Below are 25,551 nucleotides of genomic sequence, written 5' to 3'. Positions count from 1 at the left end.
GATTGCTGTGACCTGCAGGGCTTTCATGGACTGCATGATCAACCCTCTACAGGATCAGATGGAGGAGTGGAAGAGAGGAACCAACACTCTGGATAAGGACCATGCTAAAGGTATCATCATAACATATAGATATATAATAATATAGAGAGGAACCAACACACTGGATAAGGACCATGCTAAAGGTATCATCATAACATATAGATATATAATAATATAGAGAGGAACCAACACTCTGGATAAGGACCATGCTAAATGTATTATCATAACATATAGATATATAATAATATAGAGAGGAACCAACACTCTGGATAAGGACCATGCTAAAGGTATCATCATAACATATAGATATATAATAATATAGAGAGGAACCAACACACTGGATAAGGACCATGCTAAAGGTATCATCATAACATATAGATATATAATAATATAGAGAGGAACCAACACACTGGATAAGGACCATGCTAAAGGTATCATCATAACATATAGATATATAATAATATAGAGAGGAACCAACACTCTGGATAAGGACCATGCTAAAGGTATCATCATAACATATATATATATATAATAATATAGAGAGGAACCAACACACTGGATAAGGACCATGCTAAAGGTATCATCATAACATATAGATATATAATAATATAACCATACACTTCAAGCCAGTGTCATATACACTACATGACCAAAAGTATGTGGACACCTGCTCGTCGAACATCTCATTCCAAAATGTTGACCCCATTTCCCCCCCACAGAGTACAAGAAAGTTCGGAGTGAGATCAAGAAAAAGTCTTTAGACACTCTGAAGCTACAGAAGAAGGCAAAGAAAGGTACTCTATCTATCCATCTATCCATCTATCCATCCATCCATCACTTCTCTACTGGCTGTGCCATAGAAATATCATTATTACAACATATGTCCGATACATGTAATGTCTGTGGGCTTGGCCATATGAAGTATAGTGTGAACCCTGTACCTCTATGGGCTGTCGTTTCCCCTTGAGGTCAAACCTACACAGTCCATGTAGTCTAAAGGAAATAGAGTTGAACGTCAATGAGGCTACTCAGGGACTCTACAGTATAAAACACAGTACATATTTATGTAACATTTACTATACATAGTAGATCTCTTTGTTCCTTTATCATCTCTGAACGTCAATCTCTAACGTACATTTGGTACGCTTAGGCAAATGGACATGCAAATTGAGTTGAATATCCTTCCCTACCGAATGTCTTTACTCTATGCTATGGTTTCGGTTAAGTTATGTAAGACTGTTCCTGTTATAATCTCCACCCGGAACAGCCAGAAGAGAACTGGCCACCCCACATAGCCTGGTTTCTCTAGGTTTTGGCCTTTCTAGGGAGTTTTTTCCAGCCACCGTGCTTCTACACCTGCATTGCTAGCTGTTTGGGGGTTTTAGGCTGGGTTTCTGTACAGCACTTTGAGATATCAGCTGATGTACGAAGGGCTATATAAATCAATTTGATTTGATTTGTTCCTGATCCCTGTCAGACTCTGCGGATGGTCAGATATCATCTTGTACACAGGAATCTGTCTAAATGATGTCTGGAAAGATGGAGGAGGAAAAACAACAGAGTCAGCTCATGTTGACCGTCATTATACTGAAACCAGGACACTGTCTGTGTCCCAAATGGCATCCTGTTCCCTATGTAGTGCACTACTTTAGACCAGGGTCTATAGGGCTAGGGCCCAAAAGAAGTGCACTACATAGGAAATAGGGTGCCATTTGGAACAGATTCTCTGCTCAACTTCTGAGTATCAGTTTGTGTCTTCTCCTCGTAGGACAGCACATCCCAATTGAATAAGCAGTCAGTCAGTCTTTGTGTAGGCCTACGCACCATGAAAGGAAATGGAGACGCTATTGAAGAGGTTCAATATGTGTCTAGACAGATAGACAGATGAGAGAGAGCGTCTACGGGAAGCTCCTATTCAAGCTGTCAGTTATCTTGAGTGACTAAAGTCCAGTTGAATTTTCAAAATGTCCGTCTTGAAAGCACCAAAACATCTATGCATTTTCTGCATTTCAAAGTGAACTTCAACTTTAAAAAAAAACTTCTTTAGCTCAAATACTGTGCTGTTGTATTTCCATGGTGCAGTATTTAGCAGTATGCACCTGGTCTTCTTGTTCCAGTGTTATTAGATGTCCTATCTAGAGGAGCAGTATTTAGCAATGTGCACCAAGTGGCGCAGTGGTCTAAGACACTGCATCTCAGTGCTAGAGGCGTCACTACAGACAACCTGGTTCGAATCCAGACTGTATCACAACTGGCCGTGATTGGGAGTCCCATAGGGCGGAGCATAATTGGCCCAGCGTCGTCCAGGTTTGGCAGGTGTAGGCCGTCATAACGTATCGATCAAAACCAGCTGAAACACTGAACTAGCTAGTCTAAATGTCTTGATCAAAACCACCTGAAACACTGAACTAGCTAGTCTAAATGTCTTGATCAAAACCACCTGAAACACTGAACTAGCTAGCCTAAATTATAAAAAACAGCTAAAACACTAAACTAGTTAGTCAAAATAATCAAAACCAGCTGGAATAGGAAACTAGCTAGCCTAAATGTATTGATTAAAGCCACCTGAAACAATGATATAGCTAGCCTAAATTATCAAAACCTGCAGAAACACTAAACTAGCTAGCCTAAATGTATTGATTAAAGCCACCTGAAACAATGAACTAGCTAACCTAAATGATCAAAACTACCTGAAACACTGAACTAGCTAACCTAAATGACCAAAACTACCTGAAACACTGAACTAGCTAACCTAAATGATCAAAACCACCTGAAACACTGAACTAGCTCGTCTAAATGTATTGATCAAAACTACCTGAAACACTGAACTAGCTAACCTAAATGACCAAAACTACCTGAAACACTGAACTAGCTCGTCTAAATGTCAAAAATCGAAACCACCTGAAACACTGAACTAGTTAACTTAAATGCCTTAATTAAAACCACCTGAAACACTGAACTAGCTAACTAAATGACCAAAACCACCTGAAACACTAACTAGCTATCCTAAATGACCAAAACCACCTGAAACACTGAACTAGCTCGTCTAAATGTATTGATCAAAACTACCTGAAACACTTAACTAGCTATCCTAAATGACCAAAACTACCTGAAACACTTAACTAGCTATCCTAAATGACCAAAACTACCTGAAACACTGAACTAGCTCGTCTAAATGTCAAAAATCGAAACCACCTGAAACACTGAACTAGTTAACTTAAATGCCTTAATTAAAACCACCTGAAACACTGAACTAGCTATCCTAAATGTTTTGACCAAAACCACACTGAACTAGTTAGTCAAAATGACCAAAACTACCTGAAACATTGAACTAGCAATCCTAAATGTTTAGTTTTTCTACAAGATTGAACCAATACACACTTTTCTAGTCTCTCCTATGAGAGGCCCTGTGCTTTAGTAGGAGCTATAAGGAATGGGTCAATCCTGACTTCAAGGGGGGAGTTTTCACCTTAGGACACGTGAACAGTGGAGCGTTCAACGCCATTTATCTGTCTAGACTGAATTCTTCAAACATGTTTTTCCAGCTTGGCCTCTTCGTTATGAAGACTGTTATTAGTGAAACGCGTTCACCCTCACAAACAGTCCTCTTTGGCAGATCAAACAGCACGTTCACCCTCATAAACAGTCCTCTTTGGCAGATCAAACAGCTAGACCCATGTTGGGTCATATAATGAATGTGGTGATATATGTCAGTGTCGACAAGGACAATTTTGTAAGTCGCTTAGTTTATCCTAAGAGTCTGGCGAAGCTAAAGGGCCATTATTAGACGCACAGAGACAGTCACAGTGACAGTCACAGAGACAGTGACAGTCGCAGTGACAGTCACAGAGACAGTCACAGTGACAGTCACAGAGACAGTCACAGTGACAGTCACAAAGCCAGTGACAGTCACAGAGACAGTCACAGAGACAGTCACAGTGACAGTCACAAAGCCAGTCACAGTGACAGTCACAGAGACAGTCACAGTGACAGTGACAGTGACACTTATTAGCAACATGATTTGTGCAGTCTCCTTCAGGCCTCTTGACTGACTGAAATGTTTTCCTCTTTACGGCCGTGTCGTCGACCTTATTGCACCCCCCCGCCCCCGGTCACTGGGCACCTGTTGTTGTTGCCCTGCAGCTGATGCCCTGGGTAAGTCTGTAACAGACTGGTGGTCTGTCTGTTAGTCTGTCTGTCAGCCCTCCAGCCTGCTCTGTGGCCTCTCTGTGGGGTCCGGGGTTTCAGTCAGTCTGTCAGTCTACCTTGTGCTGCTATGCGGCTTAGTGTCCCGTTCTGCTCCTTCCACTACCCCTCTCTCTTCCTCTCTCTCTTCCTCTGTCTCTTTCTCTCTTTTCTCTCTCTCGCTGTCTCCCCCCTCTCTCTCTCTCTCGCTGTCTCTCCTCTCTCTCTCTCCTCTCTCTCGCTGTCTCTCCTCTCTCTCTCTCTCCTCTCTCTCGCTGTTTCTCTCTCTCGCTGTCTCTCCTCTCTTTCCTCTCTCTCTCTTGCGGTCTCTCTCTCTTTCTCTTTCTCTCTCTATCTGTGGAGTGAAGACTAACTCTGTAGTCAGTCTAATGTACTGTGTACTACTGTCCTGTCCACTCCACTGTCCGCTGCTTTGCTTATTACTGTCCTGTCACCTCCTCTCTCTCTCTCTCTCCAACTCTCTCTCTCTCTCTCAACTCTCTCTCTCTCTCTCTCTCTCTCCCTCTCTCTTTCTGTCTCTCCAACTCTCTCTCTCTCTCCATCTCTCTCTCTCTGTGTTTTAATTCTCCTGCCTTCACTGCTTCGTGGTTTGTTTTGGTTTCAATCGTCTTTGTTAATCAGCTCAGCGCCACTGAAGCTCACACACACACACACACTAATCATTATCTGTGGAGGTGGAGAACACACACACACACACACACACTAATCATTATCTGTGGAGGTGGAGAACACACACACACTAATCATTATCTGTGGAGGTGGAGAACACACACACACTAATCATTATCTGTGGAGGTGGAGAACACACACACACTAATCATTATCTGTGGAGGTGGAGAACTCACACACACACACACACACACTAATCATTATCTGTGGAGGTGGAGAACACACACACACTAATCATTATCTGTGGAGGTGGAGAACACACACACACTAATCATTATCTGTGGAGGTGGAGAACACACACACACACTAATCATTATCTGTGGAGGTGGAGAACACACACACACACACACACACTAATCATTATCTGTGGAGGTGGAGAACCACACACTAATCATTATCTGTGGAGGTGGAGAACACACACTAATCATTATCTGTGGAGGTGGAGAACACACACACACTAATCATTATCTGTGGAGGTAGAGAACACACACACACTAATCATTATCTGTGGAGGTAGAGAACACACACACACACACTAATCATTATCTGTGGAGGTAGAGAACACACACACACACACTAATCATTATCTGTGGAGTAGGGAACACACACACACACTAATCATTATCTGTGGAGGTAGAGAACACACACACACACACACACACACTAATCATTATCTGTGGAGAACACACACACACACTAATCATTATCTGTGGAGGTGGAGAACACACACACACTAATCATTATCTGTGGAGGTGGAGAACACACACACACTAATCATTATCTGTGGAGGTAGAGAACAATAATCATTATCTGTGGAGGTAGAGAACACACACACACTAATCATTATCTGTGGAGGTAGACAACACACACACACACACACTAATCATTATCTGTGGAGGTGGAGAACACACACACACTAATCATTATCTGTGGAGGTGGAGAACACACCCACACTAATCATTATCTGTGGAGGTGGAGAACACACCAGTCATTAAGACAGGAGGACAAAGTGCTGATTTTCCACCACTCTCACCCCCAGTCTTCCCTAATGATTGGCAGAGGTCACACACAGCCCTTCACAGCATCAGGACAGGGGTCTGCTCAGCATGTAGATGGAGCTGGTCTGTTTTCCCAGTCAGGACAGGGGTCTGCTCAGCATGTAGATGGAGCTGGTCTGTTTTCCCAGTCAGGACAGGGGTCTGCTCAGCATGTAGATGAAGGTATTTGTTCATATGTAAAAGGCCAATGGAAACAGACATGTAAACTACTGTTCAAAAGTTTGGGGTCACTTAGAAATGTCCTTGTTTTTGAAAGAAAAGCTTATTTTTTTGTCCATTAAAATAACATCAAATTGATCAGAAATACAGTGTAGAAATTGTTAATGTTGTAAATGACTATTGCAGCTGGAAATGGCTGATTTTTTTATGGAATATCTACATAGGCGTTCAGAGGCCCATTATCAGCAACCATCACTCCTGTGTTCCAATGGCACGTTGTGTTAGCTAATCCTAAATGTATCATTTTAAAAGGCTAATTGATCATTAGAAAACACTTTTTCAATTATGTTAGCACAGCTGAAAGCTGTTGTTCTGATTAAAGAAGGAATACAACTGGCCTTCTTTAGACTAGTTGAGTATCTGGAGCATCAGCAGTTGTGGGTTCGATTTCAGGCTCAAAATGGCCAGAAACAAAGACCTTTCTTCTGAATCTCGTCAGTCTATTCTTGTTCTGAGAAATGAAGACTATTCCATGTGAGAAATTGCCAAGAAACTGAAGATCTCATACAACGCTGTGTACTACTCCCTTCACAGAACAGCGCAAACTGGCCCTAACCAGAATAGAAAGAGGAGTGGGAGGCCCCGGTGCACAACTGAGCAAGAGGACAAGTACATTAGAATGTCTAGTTTGAGAAACAGACGCCTCACAAGTCCTCAACTGGCAGCTTCATTAAATAGTACCAGCAAAAACACCAGTCTCAACGTCAACAGTGAAGAGGCGACTTTGGGATGCTGGCCTTCTAGGCAGAGTTGCAAAGAAAAAGCCATATCTCAGACTGGCCAATAAAAAGCCATATCTCAGACTGGCCAATAAAAAGCCATATCTCAGACTGGCCAATAAAAAGCCATATCTCAGACTGGCCAATAAAAAGCCATATCTCAGACTGGCCAATAAAAAGCCATATCTCAGACTGGCCTATAAAAAGCCATATCTCAGACTGGCCAATAAAAAGCCATATCTTAGACTGGCCAATAAGAAGCAAAGATTAAGACGGGCAAAAGAACACAGACACTGGACAGAGGAACAAGGACATTTATAAGTGACCCCAAACTTTTGAACGGTAGCGTGTGTGTTTTAGTTGTGTTCCTTGGAGAGAGGGCTGCTCTACTCACCTGGAACCTATGTTGTTCGGCAACTGGGATTCTGGGACATTTTATCAGTCAACTGAAGATAAGGGACTGAGGATCATCTCAGACTTGGAGGGGGGAGGGAGGGGGGAGAGGTAAGGTACAGAGCTAACAGTAACAGAGAGGGAATGAACTTATAACTGCAGCCTCTCACTGAATATTTATGATTTCATACTGTATCGTATGAAAGGAGTTCACTCTCTAGTTGAATATTTATGATTCCGTACTGTAGTTCACTCTAGTTTAATATTTATGATTCTATGCTGTACCGTATGAGGGGAGTTCTCTCTAGTTTCATATTTATGATTCTATACTGTAGTTCACTCTAGTTTAATATTTATGATTCTATACTGTAGTTCTCTCTAGTTTAATATTTATGATTCTATACTGAAGTTCACTCTAGTTTAATATTTAAGATTCTATACTGTAGTTCTTTCTAGTTTAATATTTATGATTCTATGCTGTACCGTATGAGGGGAGTTCATTCTAGTTTAATATTTATGATTCTATACTGTAGTTCTCTCGTTGTGGCCTAGTTTCATCTGATGGAAGAGCAGGCGGTGCTGATTAATCAGTTCTAGAGCCTGCAAGCTGCCTTCTGTAACTGACCTATATCTCCAAGGCATCCAGTTTTGACACACATACTGTAACTAATGATCTAGTATGGGTTTCTCTTGTCTCTTAGTCCTCTGTTAGCCCCTGGATGAGCAACACAGTGAGACTGTAGTTTCTCTTGTCTCTTAGTCCTCAGTTAGCCCCTGGATGAACAACACAGTCTGACTGTAGTTTCTCTTGTCTCTTAGTCCTCAGTTAGCCCCTGTCCTGTCTGTTCTGCTCTCTGTCTCACTCCCTCCTCCTGTCCTGTCCTCCCCTGTCTGGCCCTGTCCTATCTGTTCTGCTCTCTGTCTCACTCCCTCCTCCTATCCTCCCCTGTCTGGCCCTGTCCTATCTGTTCTGCTCTCTGTCTCTGTAGTTTCTCTTGTCTCTTAGTCCTCCTCTGAGCCCAGTCTGACTGTAGTCCTCTGTCTCTTAGTCCTCAGTTAGCCCCCTCCTGTCCTCCCCTGTCTGAGCCCTGTCCTACAGTTCTGACTGTCTCAGTTTCCTCTTGTCTCTGGCCCCTGTCCTATCTGTTCTGCTCTCTGTCTCACTCCCTCCTCCTGTCCTCCCTGTCTGGCCCTGTCCTATCTGTTCTGCTCTCTGTCTCACTCCTCTCCTCCTATCTGTTCTGTGTCCTCCCCTCCCCTGTCTGGCCCTGTCCTGTCTGTTCTGCTCTCTGTCTCACTCCCTCCTCCTGTCCTCCCCTGCTCTGGCCCTGTCCTATCTGTTCTGCTCTCTGTCTCACTCCCTCCTCCTGTCCTCCCCTGTCTGGCCCTGTCCTGTTCTGCTCTCTGTCTCACTCCCTCCTCCTGTCCTCCCCTGTCTGGCCCTGTCCTGTCTGTTCTGCTCTCTGTCTCACTCCCTCCTCCTGTCCTGTCTGTTCTGCTCTCTGTCTCTCACTCCCTCCTCCTGTCCTCCTGTCTGTTCTGCTCTGTCTCTGTCTGTCCTCTGTCTCTGTCTCACTCCCTCCTCCTGTCCTATCTGTTCTGCTCTCTGTCTCACTCCCTCCTCCTGTCCTATCTGTTCTGCTCTCTGTCTCACTCCCTCCTCCTGTCCTATCTGTTCTGCTCTCTGTCTCACTCCCTCCTCCTGTCCTCCCCTGTCTGGCCCTGTCCTGTCTGTTCTGCTCTCTGTCTCACTCCCTCCTCCTGTCCTGTCCTCCCCTGTCTGGCCCTGTCCTATCTGTTCTGCTCTCTGTCTCACTCCCTCCTCCTGTCCTATCTGTTCTGCTCTCTGTCTCACTCCCTCCTCCTGTCCTGTCCTCCCCTGTCTGGCCCTGTCCTATCTGTTCTGCTCTCTGTCTCACTCCCTCCTCCTGTCCTCCCCTGTCTGGCCCTGTCCTGTCTGTTCTGCTCTCTGTCTCACTCCCTCCTCCTATCCTATCCTCCCCTGTCTGTTATCAAACCAATGTGATAAACTCTCCAACCCTCTGCCCACATGTTGTCTGGCTAGTCTGAAAGCTCTGCCAGAGGAGGGAATGGGTGTACAGGGTGACTGGGTTCCTACCAACTGTCTGTTAGATACTGTGTTTGAGGCATTGCAGTAGCATGAACTTCTGATGCATGTTATCTAATGCATTATTGTCAGAGATTCGTTCCTGTCCCAATGTTTGTGCCACGATAGGGTCTTGTGTGGGTATATTATGGTATGGGTTTGGTATGGTATGTTTCGGTATGGTATGGTATGTTTCGGTATGGTTTTGTATGGTATGTTTCGGTATGGTTTGGTATGGTATGTTTCGGTATGGTTTGGGTTTGGTATGGTTTGGTATGGTATGTTTCGGTATGGTATGTTATGGTTTGGTATGGTATGTTATGGTATGATTTGGTATGGTATGGTTTAGTATGGTATGGTTTGGTATGGTATGTTTCGGTATGGTTTGGTATGGTATGTTATGCTTCGGTATGGTTTGGTATGGTATGTTTCGGTAGGGTTTGGTATGGTATGTTTCGGTAGGGTTTGGTATGGTATGTTTCGGTATGGTTTGGTATGGTATGTTTCGGTATGATTTGGTATGGTATGTTTCGGTATGGTATGGTATGTTTCAGTATGGTATGGTATGGTATGGTATGGTTCGGTATGGTATGGTATGTTTCGGTATGGTATGTTTCGGTATGGTATGGTATGCTTCGGTATGGTATGGTATGTTTCGGTATGGTATGTTTCATGGTATGGTATGTTTCGGTATGGTTTGGTATGGTATGGTTTGGTATGGTATGTTTCGGTAGGGTTTGGTATGGTATGGTGTGCTTCGGTATGGTTTGGTATGGTATGGTATGGTATGTTTCGGTATGGTATGGTATGTTTCGGTATGGTATGTTATGGTATGGTATGGTATGTTTCGGTATGGTATGTTATGGTATGGTATGGTATGTTTCGGTATGGTATGTTATGGTATGGTATGGTTTGGTATGGTATGTTTCGGTAGGGTTTGGTATGGTATGTTTCGGTAGGGTATGGTATGTTTCGGTATGGTATGGTATGTTTCGGTATGGTATGGTATGTTTCGGTATGGTATGGTATGTTATGGTATGGTCTGGTATGATATGTTTCGGTATGGTTTGGTATGGTATGGTATGCTTCGGTATGGTTTGGTATGTTGTCTGTGGCTTCAGGCAGAGGAAGCAGCAATCTGGCCCTCGTCATTGACACAGAGATACAGACATAACAAACAAACACACACACACACACACACACACACTCACACACACACACTCTCACACACACACTCACACTCACACTCACACACACCAACATCCGACTGCCTTAGACACTGTGTAAAAACAGTGCATTCCATGGTCAGAGGGTAACACCAACCAGGGCTGGACTTTTTGACGAGGGCACTTTTCTGAGTCCAGGCAGCTCTCATAGAAATCACAGAGTAATTATATGTCTTGTGAAAAGCTTTTCTTGGATCCTAGTTTTTATGTAAAAGTATAGAGTCATTTTAACTGTAGGTGTCAGTTTGAGTTCCCAGTTCCGGTCACACTTCATCTCCTCTGATCGTTTCCCAAACATCCTAGAAAAGTTTAAATAGTTCTATAAACACAACATTTCTCCCATATTTCTCAAAGAGCGCTGGAAAGGCAGCCAAACCAAAATGGGTAAATGTTTGGATTCCTATATGGAAATATCATCCATCCATTGTGTTAAACGACTACTGGATAATCTTGAGTTTCCACCAAATGTCTAAGTTACGATCTCACTGCTCATTGAAGCACAACGATGCAGTCATACGTTTGACTTACAGTAGCAGCCTATTCTGGTGTTGTCATCCACAAAGCCTCAGGGTAAAACCTCACTGTTCAGAAACATTTGACTTACATTTTCCAGCCTGGTTGGGACCTTGATGGGGTCTAGGAGAGGCTGGTGACAAAAGGTTAGATAATACCCCTGGACGGGCTGGCTGCTTAGGCCGAGTCCAGGAGAGAGAGAGAAGGAGAGAGAAGGAGAGAGAGACAGAGAGAGAGAGACAGAGAAGGAGAGAGAGAGAGAGGGAGAGGGAGAGAGAAGGAGAGACAGAGAAGGAGAGACAGAGAAGGAGAGAGAGAGAAGGAGAGAGAGAGAAGGAGGGAGAGAGAAGGAGAGAGAGAGAAAGAGAGAGACAGAGAAAGAGAGAGAGAGACCGAGAAGGAGAGACAGAGACGGGGAGAGAGAGAGAGAGGGAGAGAGAAGAAGAGACAGAGAAGGAGAGAGAGAAGGAGAGACAGAGAAGGAGAAGGAGAGAGAGAGCTCAGGGAGGATAGTCTGCCAGGCTTCAAGGACAGGATAAACAAGAGAAGCCCAGTATTGATAAGTTACAATATGACACCATGACCGTTGTCCTCTCATACATCATACCTACATTGCACATGGAATATTCACAAAAGAGCAGACTCCAAGCTAAATTAAGGGCCCTCAAATACATATTAGTCCCCGGTCTGTGGTGAAGAGCCCCCCAGTGTGATGTGTAATGATCGTACCAGTATATTAACAGTAGCGGTGTGTCCCAGGTCTGTGGTGAAGAGCCCCCCAGTGTGATGTGTAATGATAGTAGCGGTGTGTCCCAGGTCTGTGGTGAAGAGCCCCCAGTGTGATGTGTAATGATAGTAGCGGTGTGTCCCAGGTCTGTGGTGAAGAGCCCCCAGTGTGATGTGTAATGACAGTGATATTAGTAGCGGTGTGTCCCAGGTCCGTGGTGAAGAGCCCAGCCCCAGTGTGATGTGTAATGATAGTAGCGGTGCTGTCCCAGGGCGGAGAACAGGCCAGCCCCAGTGTGATGTGTAATGATAGTAGCGGTGTGTCCCAGGTCTGTGGTGAAGAGCCCCCCAGTGTGATGTGTAATGACAGTACCAGTATATTAACAGTAGAGGTGTGTCCCAGGGCGAGGAGACGTCCAGCCCCAGCTGAACAGTGCCATGCAGGGCGTCAGTGATAAATACCTGCTGCTGGAGGAGACGGAGAAACAGGCCGTCAGGAAGGCCCTCGTCGAGGAGAGGAGCAGGTTATGCACCTTCGTCTCCATGCTACGACCTGTCGTGGTGAGTCATAGCAGAACACACACACTAACACACACAACACAGAGGTCAGGCTAAGGCCGTGGTGGTGAGTCATAACATAACACACACACTAACACACAACACAGAGGTCAGAGGTCACGCTAAGGCCGTGCTGGTGAGTCCGTTGGCAATACACACACCACCAACACAAACACAGAAACCGAAACAGAGCCGTAGGGCCTCACCATGGGAGATGCTGATTCCTCATTAACACCCAGAGGAAATGTTCCTCATTAACACCCAGAGGAAATGTTCCTCATTAACACCCAGAGGAAATGTTCCTCATTAACACCCAGAGGAAATGTTCCTCATTGACACCCAGAGGAAATGTTCCTCATTGACACCCAGAGGAAATGTTCTCTTCCTCATTAACACCCAGAGGAAATGTTCTGTTCCTCATTAACACCCAGAGGAAATGTTCTGTTCCTCATTAACACCCAGAGGAAATGTTCCTCATTGACACCCAGAGGAAATGTTCCTCACTGACACCCAGAGGAAATGTTCCTCATTGACACCCAGAGGAAATGTTCCTCATTAACACCCAGAGGAAATGTTCCTCACTGACACCCAGAGGAAATGTTCCTCACTGACACCCAGAGGAAATGTTCCTCATTAACACCCAGAGGAAATGTTCCTCATTGACACCCAGAGGAAATGTTCTCTTCCTCATTAACACCCAGAGGAAATGTTCTGTTCCTCATTAACACCCAGAGGAAATGTTCTGTTCCTCATTAACACCCAGAGGAAATGTTCCTCATTAACGCCCAGAGGAAATGTTCCTCATTAACATCCAGAGGAAATGTTCCTCATTAACACCCAGAGGAAATGTTCCTCATTTAACACCCAGAGGAAATGTTCCTCATTAACACCCAGAGGAAATGTTCTGTTCCTCATTGACACCCAGAGGAAATGTTCTGTTCCTCATTAACACCCAGAGGAAATGTTCCTCATTAACACCCAGAGGAAATGTTCCTCATTAACACCCAGAGGAAATGTTCCTCATTAACACCCAGAGGAAATGTTCTGTTCCTCATTAACACCCAGAGGAAATGTTCCTCATTAACACCCAGAGGAAATGTTCTGTTCCTCATTGACACCCAGAGGAAATGTTCCATAAGAAGCACATTGCTGACGTTTCAGTTTAAGATGTTGTTGTTGTTGTTGTGATCAGTATGAGTAGGACTGATGACATCACCTGGATAAATGCAGGATCAATAAACACAATGTGATCCTTCCAGGATGAGGAGATCTCCATGCTAGGAGAGGTCACTCACCTCCAGACCATATCTGACGACCTCAAGATGCTGACCATGGACCCTCACAAGCTGCCCCCCGCCAGCGAACAGGTACCGTTACCCTGACCCCAACCCTAACCCTGACCCTGATCCTGACCCTAACCCTGACCCTAACCCTGACCGTATCCCTGACCCTGATCCTGACCCTAACCCTGACCGTATCCCTGACCCTAACCCTGACCCTAACCCTAACCCTGACCGTATCCCTAACCCTGACCCTGACCCTAACCCTGACCCTAACCCTGACCCTAACCCCCTGACCCTAACCCTAACCCTGACCCTGACCCTAACCCTGACCGTATCCCTGACCCTAACCCTGACCCTGACCGCATCCCTGACCCTAACCCTGACCGTATCCCTGACCCTAACACTGACCGTATCCCTGACCCTAACCCTGACCGTATTCCTGACCCTAACCCTGACCCTAACCCTGACCCTAACACTAACCCTGACCCTAACACTGACCCTAACCCTGACCCTAACCCTGACTGTATCCCTGACCCTAACCCTGACCCTAACTCCTCAGACTACAGGGTTCCATTTCATATCTGTCCAATGTGTTTCCTCCTCAGACACTGATCTGTCATTGTTGTTCTGTCCTGTCAGGTGATTCTGGATCTGAAAGGCTCTGACTATAACTGGTCCTATCAGACTCCTCCCTCCTCCCCCAGCACCACTAGGTCCAGGAAGTCCAGTATGTGCAGGTAGGTGTCCTAGGACCAGAACCGCAGCTTGTCTATGCTGGGAGGGGCCTGTTCAGAACCTTCAGATGGAAATGGGTCATCTCTAGTAGTCCCAGTATGTAGTGGTGTCTTGGACCAGAACCAGACCACATCCAGAATGTTTCACCTTGAACTGAAAAACAACCCTAGACCCATATTCACACAGAGATCTGATCTAGGATCAGTTTTGCCTAAATTTGACATATTGAAACAATTATATAGACAGTGGGAAACTGATCCTACTCTTCGACGCCCTGATGAAGACAGACCCCGCCCCCCAGTGGTGGGTAGAGGAACTGCAGCCGTTTGTGATGTCATATCACTGCCCAATATCATTGTGTGTGTTATGATTGTAACTTCAGCCTTCCAGCTGTTTCTATAGAATATGACTCATAATAAACCCCCCCTCCACCTCGTGTCCTTCCATACGTGGTTGTTGTCGTCACACTGGTTTGGTTTGTAAAACACTTTGTGCTGTGATGCCTGCCTTGTTTTCATCTTGTGATGCATTTGACTTTGTTTACATTTTTTAAATTCCAGTTGTTGGATCCACAGATCCTAGTTAAAATGTCACTGTTGATGGTCGGTCAATGGACCCAATGATAAAGGCACATGTCTGTATGGCGACCACAGTCCAACTTGCTTGTAGTTGCACTGAGTATGATAGACATTGATATATATATATATATATATATATATATTGATAGTGGTAATGTTTATTATGATTTCATGCCTGGTTGTTTTAATATTTTAATTTGACTGGTTTGTTCACAGTCACTGCCTGCTGCATTGGTTTGGAGTGTTAACCCATTCTCTGTCTGTCTGTCTGTCTGTCTGTCTGTCTGTCTGTCTGTCTGTCTGTCTGTCTGTCTGTCTGTCTGTCTGTCTGTCTGTCTGTCTGTCTGTCTGTCTGTCTGTCTGTCTGTCTGTCTGTCTGTCTGTCTGTCTGTCTGTCTGTCTGTCTCCACCTGTCTGTCTGTCTGTCTGTCTGTCTGTCTGTCTGTCTGTTCCCTGTCTGTCTCTCCACCTGTCTGTCTGTCTGTCTCTCCACCTGTCTGTCTGTCTGTCTCTACCTGTCTGTCTGTCTGTCTGTCTGTCTGTCTGTCACCCTCCTGCCTGTTCGTCTGTCTGTCTCTCACCCTCCTGCCTGTTCGTCTGTCTGTCTGTCTGCCTCTCCACCCGTTTGTCTGTCTGTCCACCCGTTTGTCTGTCTGTCCACCCGTCTGTCTGTCTCTCCACCTGTCTGTCTGTCTCTCCACCCTCCTGTCTGTCTCTCCACCTGTCTGTCTCTCCACCTGTCTCTGTCTGCCTGTTCTGTCTGTCTGTCTGTCTGTCTCTCCACCTGTCTGTCTGTCTGTCCACCTGTCTGTCTGTCTGTCTCCCACCTGTCTGTCTGTCTCTCCACCTGTCTGTCTGTCTCTCCACCTGTCTGTCTGTCTGTCTCTCCACCTGTCTGTCTGTCTCTCCACCTGTCTGTCTGTCTCTCCACCTGTCTGTCTGTCTCTCCACCTGTCTGTCTGTCTCTCCACCTGTCTGTCTGTCTGTCTCTCCACCTGTCTGTCTGTCTCTCCACCTGTCTGTCTGTCTCTCCTCCTCTGTCTGTCTGTCTGTCTGTCTCTCCACCTGTCTGTCTGTCTCTCCACCTGTCTGTCTGTCTCTCCACCTGTCTGTCTGTCTCTCCACCTGTCTGTCTGTCTCTCCACCTGTCTGTCTGTCTCTCCACCTGTCTGTCTGTCTCTCCACCCACTGTCTGTCTGTCTGTCTCCACCTGTCTGTCTGTCTCTCCACCTGTCTGTCTGTCTCTCCTCCTGTCTGTCTGTCTGTCTCTCCACCTGTCTGTCTGTCTCTCCACCTGTCTGTCTGTCTCTCCACCTGTCTGTCTGTCTCTCCACCTGTCTGTCTGTCTGTCTGTCTGTCTCTCTGTCTGTCTGTCTGTCTGTCTGTCTCTCCACCTGTCTGTCTGTCTCTCCACATGTCTGTCTGTCTCTCCACCTGTCTGTCTGTCTCTCCACCCGTCTGTCCACCCTAACAGCAGTCTGAACAGCGTAAACAGTAGTGACTCTCGCTCCAGCGGCACATCCCACTCTCACTCCCCTTCCTCCTCCTCCTGCTCCTCCCACTACGGCTACCGTAGCTCCACCATGCCCCAGCAGGCCGCGGCACGACTGTCCTCCATGTCCTCCCATGACTCAGGATTCATCTCCCAGCCAGACACCTACACCTCCAAGTCACCATCACCCATGCCCCAGGAAACACTACCGCAGGTAAGACTAAACTACAGTACACTACAGTACAGTACACTACAGTACACTACACTACAGTACACTACACTACAGTACCATACACTACAGTACACTACACTACAGTACACTAAACTACACTACAGTACACTACAGTACACTACAGTACAGTACACTACACTACAGTACAGTACACTACAGTACACTACACTACACTACAGTACAGTACACTACAGTACACTACACTACAGTACACTAAACTACACTACAGTACACTACAGTACACTACAGTACAGTACACTACAGTACAGTACACTACAGTACACTACAGTACAGTACACTAAACTACAGTACACTACAGTACAGTACACTACAGTACACTACAGTACAGTACACTACACTACAGTACACTACACTACACTACAGTACAGTACACTAAACTACACTACACTACAGTACACTACAGTACACTAAACTACACTACAGTACACTACAGTACACTACACTACAGTACACTACAGTACAGTACACTAAACTACACTACAGTACACTACACTATACTACACTACACTATGGTACACTAAACTACACTGCAGTACACTACACTAAACTACACTACAGTACACTACACTAAACTACACTACAGTACACTACACTACACTACAGTACACTAAACTACAGTACAGTAAACTACACTACAGTACAGTACACTACAGTACACCACAGTACACTACACTACAGTACAGTACACTACAGTACACTACACTACAGTACACTACACTACACTACACTACAGTACACTAAACTACACTACAGTACACTACAGTACACTACACTACAGTACACTACACTATACTACACTACAGTACACTAAACTACACTACAGTACACTACACTAAACTACACTACAGTACACTACACTAAACTACACTACAGTACACTACACTACAGTACACTAAACTACACTACAGTACACTACACTACAGTACACTCAACTACCATACAGTACACTACACTACACTACAGTACACTAAACTACACTACAGTACACTACACTACACTACAGTACAGTAAACTAAACTACACTACACTACAGTACAGTAAACTACACTACACTACAGTACACTACACTACAGTACAGTAAACTACACTACAGTACAGTACAGTAAACTACACTACAGTACACTACAGTACACTACACTACAGTACACTACACTACACTACAGTACACTACACTACAGTACACTACAGTGCACTACACTACACTACAGTACACTAAACTACACTACAGTACACTACACTACACTACAGTACACTACACTACAGTACACTACAGTACAGTACACTACAGTACACTACACTACACTACACTACAGTACAGTAAACTACACTACACTACAGTACACTACACTACAGTACAGTACAGTAAACTACACTACACTACACTACAGTACAGTACAGTAAACTACACTACACTACAGTACACTACACTACAGTACACTACAGTACACTACACTACAGTACACTAAACTACACTACAGTACACTACAGTACACTACAGTACACTACACTACAGTACACTACACTACACTACAGTACACTAAACTACACTACAGTACACTACACTACACTACAGTACACTAAACTACACTACAGTACACTACAGTACAGTACACTACACTACAGTACACTACACTACACTACAGTACAGTAAACTACACTACACTACAGTACACTACACTACAGTACAGTAAACTACACTACACTACAGTACAGTACAGTAAACTACACTACACTACAGTACACTACACTACAGTACACTACAGTACAGTACACTACACTACACTACAGTACACTAAACTACACTACACTACAGTACACTACAGTACACTACACTACAGTACACTACAGTACACTACACTACAGTACACTACAGTACACTACACTACAGTACACTACAGTACACTACACTACAGTACACTAAACTACACTACAGTACACTACAGTACACTACACTACAGTACACTACACTATACTACACTACAGTACACTAAACTACACTACAGTACACTACACTAAACTACACTACAGTACACTACACTAAACTACACTACAGTACACTACAGTACACTACACTACAGTACACTAAACTACACTACAGTACACTACACTACAGTACACTCAACTACCATACAGTACACTACACTACACTACAGTACACTAAACTACACTACAGTACACTACAGTACAGTACACTACACTACACTACAGTACAGTACAGTAAACTAAACTACACTACACTACAGTACAGTAAACTACACTACACTACAGTACACTACACTACAGTACAGTAAACTACACTACAGTACAGTACAGTAAACTACACTACAGTACACTACAGTACACTACACTACAGTACACTACACTACAGTACACTACACTACACTACAGTACACTACACTACAGTACACTACAGTGCACTACACTACACTACAGTACACTAAACTACACTACAGTACACTACACTACACTACAGTACACTACACTACAGTACACTACAGTACAGTACACTACACTACAGTACACTACACTACACTACAGTACAGTAAACTACACTACACTACAGTACACTACACTACAGTACAGTACAGTACAGTAAACTACACTACACTACACTACAGTACAGTACAGTAAACTACACTACACTACAGTACACTACACTACAGTACACTACAGTACACTACACTACAGTACACTAAACTACACTACAGTACACTACAGTACACTACACTACACTACAGTACACTACACTACACTACAGTACACTAACTACACTACAGTACACTACACTACACTACAGTACACTAAACTACACTACAGTACACTACAGTACAGTACACTACACTACAGTACAGTACACTACACTACAGTACAGTAACTACACTACAGTACAGTACAGTAACTGGGCACTACAGTACAGTAAACTACACTACACTACAGTACAGTACAGTAAACTACACTACACTACAGTGCACTACACTACAGTACACTACAGTACAGTACACTACACTACACTACAGTACACTAAACTACACTACACTACAGTACACTACAGTACACTACACTACAGTACACTACAGTACACTACACTACACTACAGTACACTACAGTACACTACACTACAGTACACTACAGTACACTACACTACATTACATTACATTACAGTACACTACACTACACTACATTACAGTACACTACACTACACTACCAAGTGGTAAGACCCTACTATCTGTACACTGGACTCTTTACCCTGAGATTAAACCTTCACATCTTCTGGAAGTGTATGGACAGTTTAGTTTTTGGCAGTGTCCTGTCCCAGGCTGACTGTATACGTCAACAATACATATATTATGATTGATTGGTCCTCAAGTGACCTTTGACTTCCTTATACATCATATATGAGAGACACTAGCCATCCCAGGTTGCTAGGATACCCTGCTCCTGAGGAGAGGGGCTTGGGGGAGGTCAGTAACTGGGCTGGCTGTTCTACAGACCAGTCCTGTCAGTACCTCAGCTGAGCTACCAGAGTCCCTGTTGGGAGGTCAGTAACTGGGCTGGCTGTTCTACAGACCAGTCCTGTCAGTACCTCAGCTGAGCTACCAGAGTCCCTGTTGGGAGGTCAGTAACTGGGCTGGCTGTTCTACAGACCAGTCCTGTCAGTACCTCCGCTGAACTACCAGAGTCCTGTTGGGAGGTCAGTAACTGGGCTGGCTGTTTTATAGACCAGTCCTGTCAGTACCTCAGCTGAACTACCAGAGTCCTGTTGGGAGGTCAGTAACTGGGCTGGCTGTTCTACAGACCAGTCCTGTCAGTACCTCAGCTGAGAGAGTTCCTCTCTGAGTTCCTCTTTGGTAACAGTACATAAGCCCTGATCAAACTCTTCTCTTACTAGTTGAAAACTCATCTGTGTGGGTGTGGATACGCTTTCTAGACGACTGAGGATATTATACTGCTATTATACTTGTTATAAAACCTGCTATTATGGTCAGGGGAGAGGTTGGTCCAGAAGACTACAGGTTCAGACAAGGTTGACCACATGAGCAGGCCTTGGTGTTCACCCCTGAAGTCTATTGGTCATGATGGGGAGCCCTAACCCTGATCACAAACCATCCTGGCTCAGTCCAAGGGGCGGCAGGTTGCCTAGTGGTTAGAGTGTCAGTCTATACCGTCAGTCTATAGTAGAAACCGAAAGGTTGCTAGATCAAAAATCCTGAGCTGACAAGGTAAAAAATCTGTCGTTCTGCCCCTGAGCAAGGCAGTTAACCCACTGTCTGTCATTGTAAATAAGAATGTGTTCTTAACTGACTTACCTAGTTAAATAAAGGTTCAATAAAAAGTGGCTTTCAGAGGGTCTAATTAACCCTCAATCCCTCAATTTAGCTCCTCACCCACTCTGCTTTGGGACAACCTTGAATAGAGGGATAGGCTTGGAACTCAGTTATAGTTGAGGTTTGTTACAACTCGTTACAAGGCCAACTTCCAGTCCAGAGTAGAGTCCCCACTTCCTCTGTTAGGTCACTGTCAGTCTAGAGTAGAGTTCCTCCTTCCTCTGTTAGGTCACTGTCAGTCTATAGTAGAGTTCCTTCCTCTGTTAGGTCACTGTCAGTCTAGAGTAGAGTCCCCACTTCCTCTGTTAGGTCACTGTCAGTCTAGAGTAGAGTTCCTTCCTCTGTTAGGTCACTGTCAGTCTAGAGTAGAGTCCCCACTTCCTCTGTTAGGTCACTGTCAGTCTAGAGTAGAGTTCCTTCCTCTGTTAGGTCACTGTCAGTCTAGAGTAGAGTTCCTCCTTCCTCTGTTAGGTCACTGTCAGTCTAGAGTAGAGTTCCTTCCTCTGTTAGGTCACTGTCAGTCTAGAGTAGAGTTCCTTCCTCTGTTAGGTCACTGTCAGTCTAGAGTAGAGTTCCTTCCTCTGTTAGGTCACTGTCAGTCTAGAGTAGAGTTCCTTCCTCTGTTAGGTCACTGTCAGTCTAGAGTAGAGTTCCTCCTTCCTCTGTTAGGTCACTGTCAGTCTAGAGTAGAGTTCCTTCCTCTGTTAGGTCACTGTCAGTCTATAGTAGAGTTCCTCTGTTAGGTCACTGTCAGTCTCCTTCCTCTGTTAGGTCACTGTCAGTCTAGAGTAGAGTTCCTTCCTCTGTTAGGTCACTGTCAGTCTATAGTAGAGTTCCTTCCTCTGTTAGGTCACTGTCAGTCTATAGTAGAGTTCCTTCCTCTGTTAGGTCACTGTCAGTCTATAGTAGAGTTCCTTCCTCTGTTAGGTCACTGTCAGTCTATAGTAGAGTTCCTTCCTCTGTTAGGTCACTGTCAGTCTATAGTAGAGTTCCTCCTTCCTCTATTAGGTCACTGTCAGTCTATAGTAGAGTTCCTCCTTCCTCTGTTAGGTCACTGTCAGTCTAGAGTAGAGTTCCTCCTTCCTCTGTTAGGTCACTGTCAGTCTAGAGTAGAGTTCCTTCCTCTGTTAGGTCACTGTCAGTCTAGAGTAGAGTTCCTTCCTCTGTTAGGTCACTGTCAGTCTAGAGTAGAGTTCCTTCCTCTGTTAGGTCACTGTCAGTCTAGAGTAGAGTTCCTCCTTCCTCTATTAGGTCACTGTCAGTCTGAGTGAGAGTTCCTCCTTCCTCTGTTAGTTCCTCCTTCCTCTGTTAGGTCACTGTCAGTCTATAGTAGAGTTCCTTCCTCTGTTAGGTCACTGTCAGTCTATAGTAGAGTTCCTCCTTCCTCTATTAGGTCACTGTCAGTCTAGAGTAGAGTTCCTTCCTCTGTTAGGTCACTGTCAGTCTAGAGTAGAGTTCCTTCCTCTGTTAGGTCACTGTACTGAATAAGGTCTCAGAGTGACGACCACTAATACTGCCGCACCGCTACTCCATAGAAAACCACCAGGAGAATACTACTCCATAGAAAACCACCAGGAGAATACTACTCCATAGAAAACCACCAGGAGAATACTACTCCATAGAAAACCAGCAGGAGAATACTACTCCATAGAAAACCACCAGGAGAATACTACTCCATAGAAAACCACCAGGAGAATACTACTCCATAGAAAACCACCAGGAGAATACTACTCCATAGAAAACCACCAGGAGAATACACTACTCCATAGAAAACCACCAGGAGAATCTACTCCATAGAAAACCACCAGGAGAATACTACTCCATAGAAAACCACCAGGAGAATACTACTCCATAGAAAACCACCAGGAGAATACTACTCCATAGAAAACCACCAGGAGAATACTACTCCATAGAAAACCACCAGGAGAATACTACTCCATAGAAAACCACCAGGAGAATACTACTCCATAGAAAACCACCAGGAGAATACTACTCCATAGAAAACCACCAGGAGAATACTACTCCATAGAAAACCACCAGGAGAATACTACTCCATAGAAAACCACCAGGAGAATACTACTCCATAGAAAACCAGCAGGAGAATACTACTCCATAGAAAACCAGCAGGAGAATACTACTCCATAGAAAACCAGCAGGAGAATACTACTCCATAGAAAACCAGCAGGAGAATACTACTCCATAGAAAACCACCAGGAGAATACTACTCCATAGAAAACCACCAGGAGAATACTACTCCATAGAAAACCACCAGGAGAATACTACTCCTGGGCTTTCTGTGTCTGGCTTTAAACTCTTTAACCATGATGCTTAGTACCAGACTGTCTATCTGCTTCTCCCTCTGCTGTCCACAAGGACAGTTAATGCTAAATGATTCTATCCTCTGACTCACCTCTCTGCTTGGTTTCACTTCAGCTAATTCCCCCCTGAATCTCGGTGCTAACCTCCCTGCTGGCAGGGAACTGTTGTTTTCAAACGTGCTGATGCAGCTCACTGACTGATTGATGCCTTCTAACGTCTACCCTGCTGTTCTGTCTTTATGTGCTGGCTACAATGCACGCCTTCCTCTCCTTTATGTGTTCAATTCCTGTGTGACTGTCTGTGACTGTCTGTGACTGTCTGTGGCCATGTGTGACTGTCTGTGACTGTCTGTGACTGTGTGTGACTGTCTGTGACTGTCTGTGACTGTCTGTGACTGTCTGTGACTGTCTGTGGCCATGTTTGACGGTCTGTGACTGTGAGTGACTGACAGTGACCATATTTGACTGTCTGTGACTGTCTGTGACTGTGTGTGACTGTCTGTGGCCATGTGTGACTGTCTGTGACTGTCTGTGACAGTCTGTGACTGTCTGTGGCCATGTTTGACGGTCTGTGACTGTGTGTGACAGTCTGTGACTGTCTGTAACTGTCTGTGACTGTGTGTGACTGTCTGTGACCATATTTGACCATCTGTGACTGTCTGTGACTGTGTGTGACTGTCTGTGACTGTCTGTGGCCATGTGTGACTGTCTGTGACAGTCTGTGACTGTCTGCGGCCATGTTTGACGGTCTGTGACTGTGTGTGACAGTCTGTGACTGTCTGTAACTGTCTGTGACTGTCTGTGACTGTCTGTGACTGTCTGTGACTGCGTGTATGTTCATATCCGGTCATCTTTTAACCCTACACTGAACTCAAACTCCTCTCTTTTTTTTAACACCAAAACTCTCTGCTCCCGTCTTGTGCTCGTCCTCGTGTCTGTCTGCCTCCACCCAACCTGCCGTTCCTCCAGCCTTGCTCCAGCTCTGGCTCGTCTGAGGCCTCTGACACCTGCCAGTCAGTCAGTGAGTGCAGCTCTCCCACCTCAGGAGGGCCTCTGGCTGCAGTTGACAAGGTGAAATACTCCCTCCATCCCTCCTTTGAGAGGAAGCACCCCCCCCTGCCCTCTCATGATAGATACCCTACCCCTCGTCCCCTCTCATGATAGATACCCTACCCCTCGTCTCCTTTCATGATAGATACCCTACCCCTCGTCCCCTCTCATGATAGATACCCTACCCCTCGTCCCCTCTCATGATAGATACCCTACCCCTCGTCCCCTCTCATGATAGATACCCTACCCCTCGTCCCCTCTCATGATAGATACCCTTATTCTAGATTCTCCTCTCAGATAGATACCCTACCCCTTGTCTCCTCTCTGATAGATACCCCCTCTACCCCGTCCCCTCTCATGATAGATACCCTACCCCTCGTCCCCTCTCATGATAGATACCCTACCCCTTGTCTCCTTGCTGTAGCTCTTATTCTAGATTCTCCTCACAGGAACCATCGTGTTCACCTTCTGCACACCCCTCAGAACCCGGTCCAGGTTTGTCAATCAGGCAGGATTCATTTTCTTAGTTTACCCCTTTCCATTTGTTCTTCCGAAATGTTGAGTTATTTGTATTTCATTCACATCAACTTTTTATCTTGTGTTTCTGATTGTGTTGTTTTACCTGTCTGTTGATTTATTATCCTGACCCTGTTGTCCTGACCCAATCTCATGGGTCATCATGGTGGTTCCCTATTGTTTGTTTTATTATCAGAACCCTATTGTTTGTCAATCAGGCAGTTTCATTTTCCTGTTTACTCCTTTTGTTTATTTGTTCTTCCTGTTGAGTTATTTTATTTCATTCACCAACTATTGTCTTGTGTTTCTGATTGTGTTGTTTTATTATCCTGACCCTATTGTGTTGTTTTATTATCCTGACCCTATTGTCCTGACCCTATTGTGTCAGTTTATTATCCTGACCCTATTGTGTTGTTTTATTATCCTGACCCTATTGTGTCGGTTTATTATCCTGACCCTATTGTCCTGACCCTATTGTGTTGGTTTTTATCCTGACCCTATTGTGTTGGTTTATTATCCTGACCCTATTGTGTTGGTTTATTATCCTGACCCTATTGTCCTGACCCTA

At 44.8% G+C, this 25,551-nt stretch overlaps 1 protein-coding gene across 12 annotated transcripts in view; it reads left to right on the top strand.

The window, feature by feature from the left end:
- Window positions 1–25,551, top strand: part of LOC112239993 (protein MTSS 1-like) — a 121,374-nt gene that overhangs the window by 88,232 nt on the left and 7,591 nt on the right. For 2 of the 12 annotated variants that reach the window (XM_042316906.1, XM_042316903.1), the window contains exons 5-11: window positions 19–110; window positions 759–833; window positions 4,183–4,194; window positions 12,279–12,436; window positions 13,693–13,800; window positions 14,356–14,453; window positions 16,504–16,735. In XM_042316906.1, the coding sequence (XP_042172840.1) occupies window positions 19–110; window positions 759–833; window positions 4,183–4,194; window positions 12,279–12,436; window positions 13,693–13,800; window positions 14,356–14,453; window positions 16,504–16,735 (775 nt within the window). Of the gene's footprint in view, window positions 1–18; window positions 111–603; window positions 617–758; window positions 834–4,182; window positions 4,195–12,278; window positions 12,437–13,692; window positions 13,801–14,355; window positions 14,454–16,503; window positions 16,736–24,386; window positions 24,489–25,551 lie in introns of all 12 variants that reach the window. The other 10 variants (XM_042316898.1, XM_042316899.1, XM_042316901.1 and 7 more) reach the window with 10 other exon arrangements.

The sequence above is a fragment of the Oncorhynchus tshawytscha genome, unplaced genomic scaffold, assembly GCF_018296145.1.
Source record: "Oncorhynchus tshawytscha isolate Ot180627B unplaced genomic scaffold, Otsh_v2.0 Un_contig_727_pilon_pilon, whole genome shotgun sequence".
NCBI classification, from domain to species: Eukaryota; Metazoa; Chordata; class Actinopteri; order Salmoniformes; family Salmonidae; genus Oncorhynchus; species Oncorhynchus tshawytscha.
This window is presented reverse-complemented; position numbering and strand designations above follow the sequence as displayed.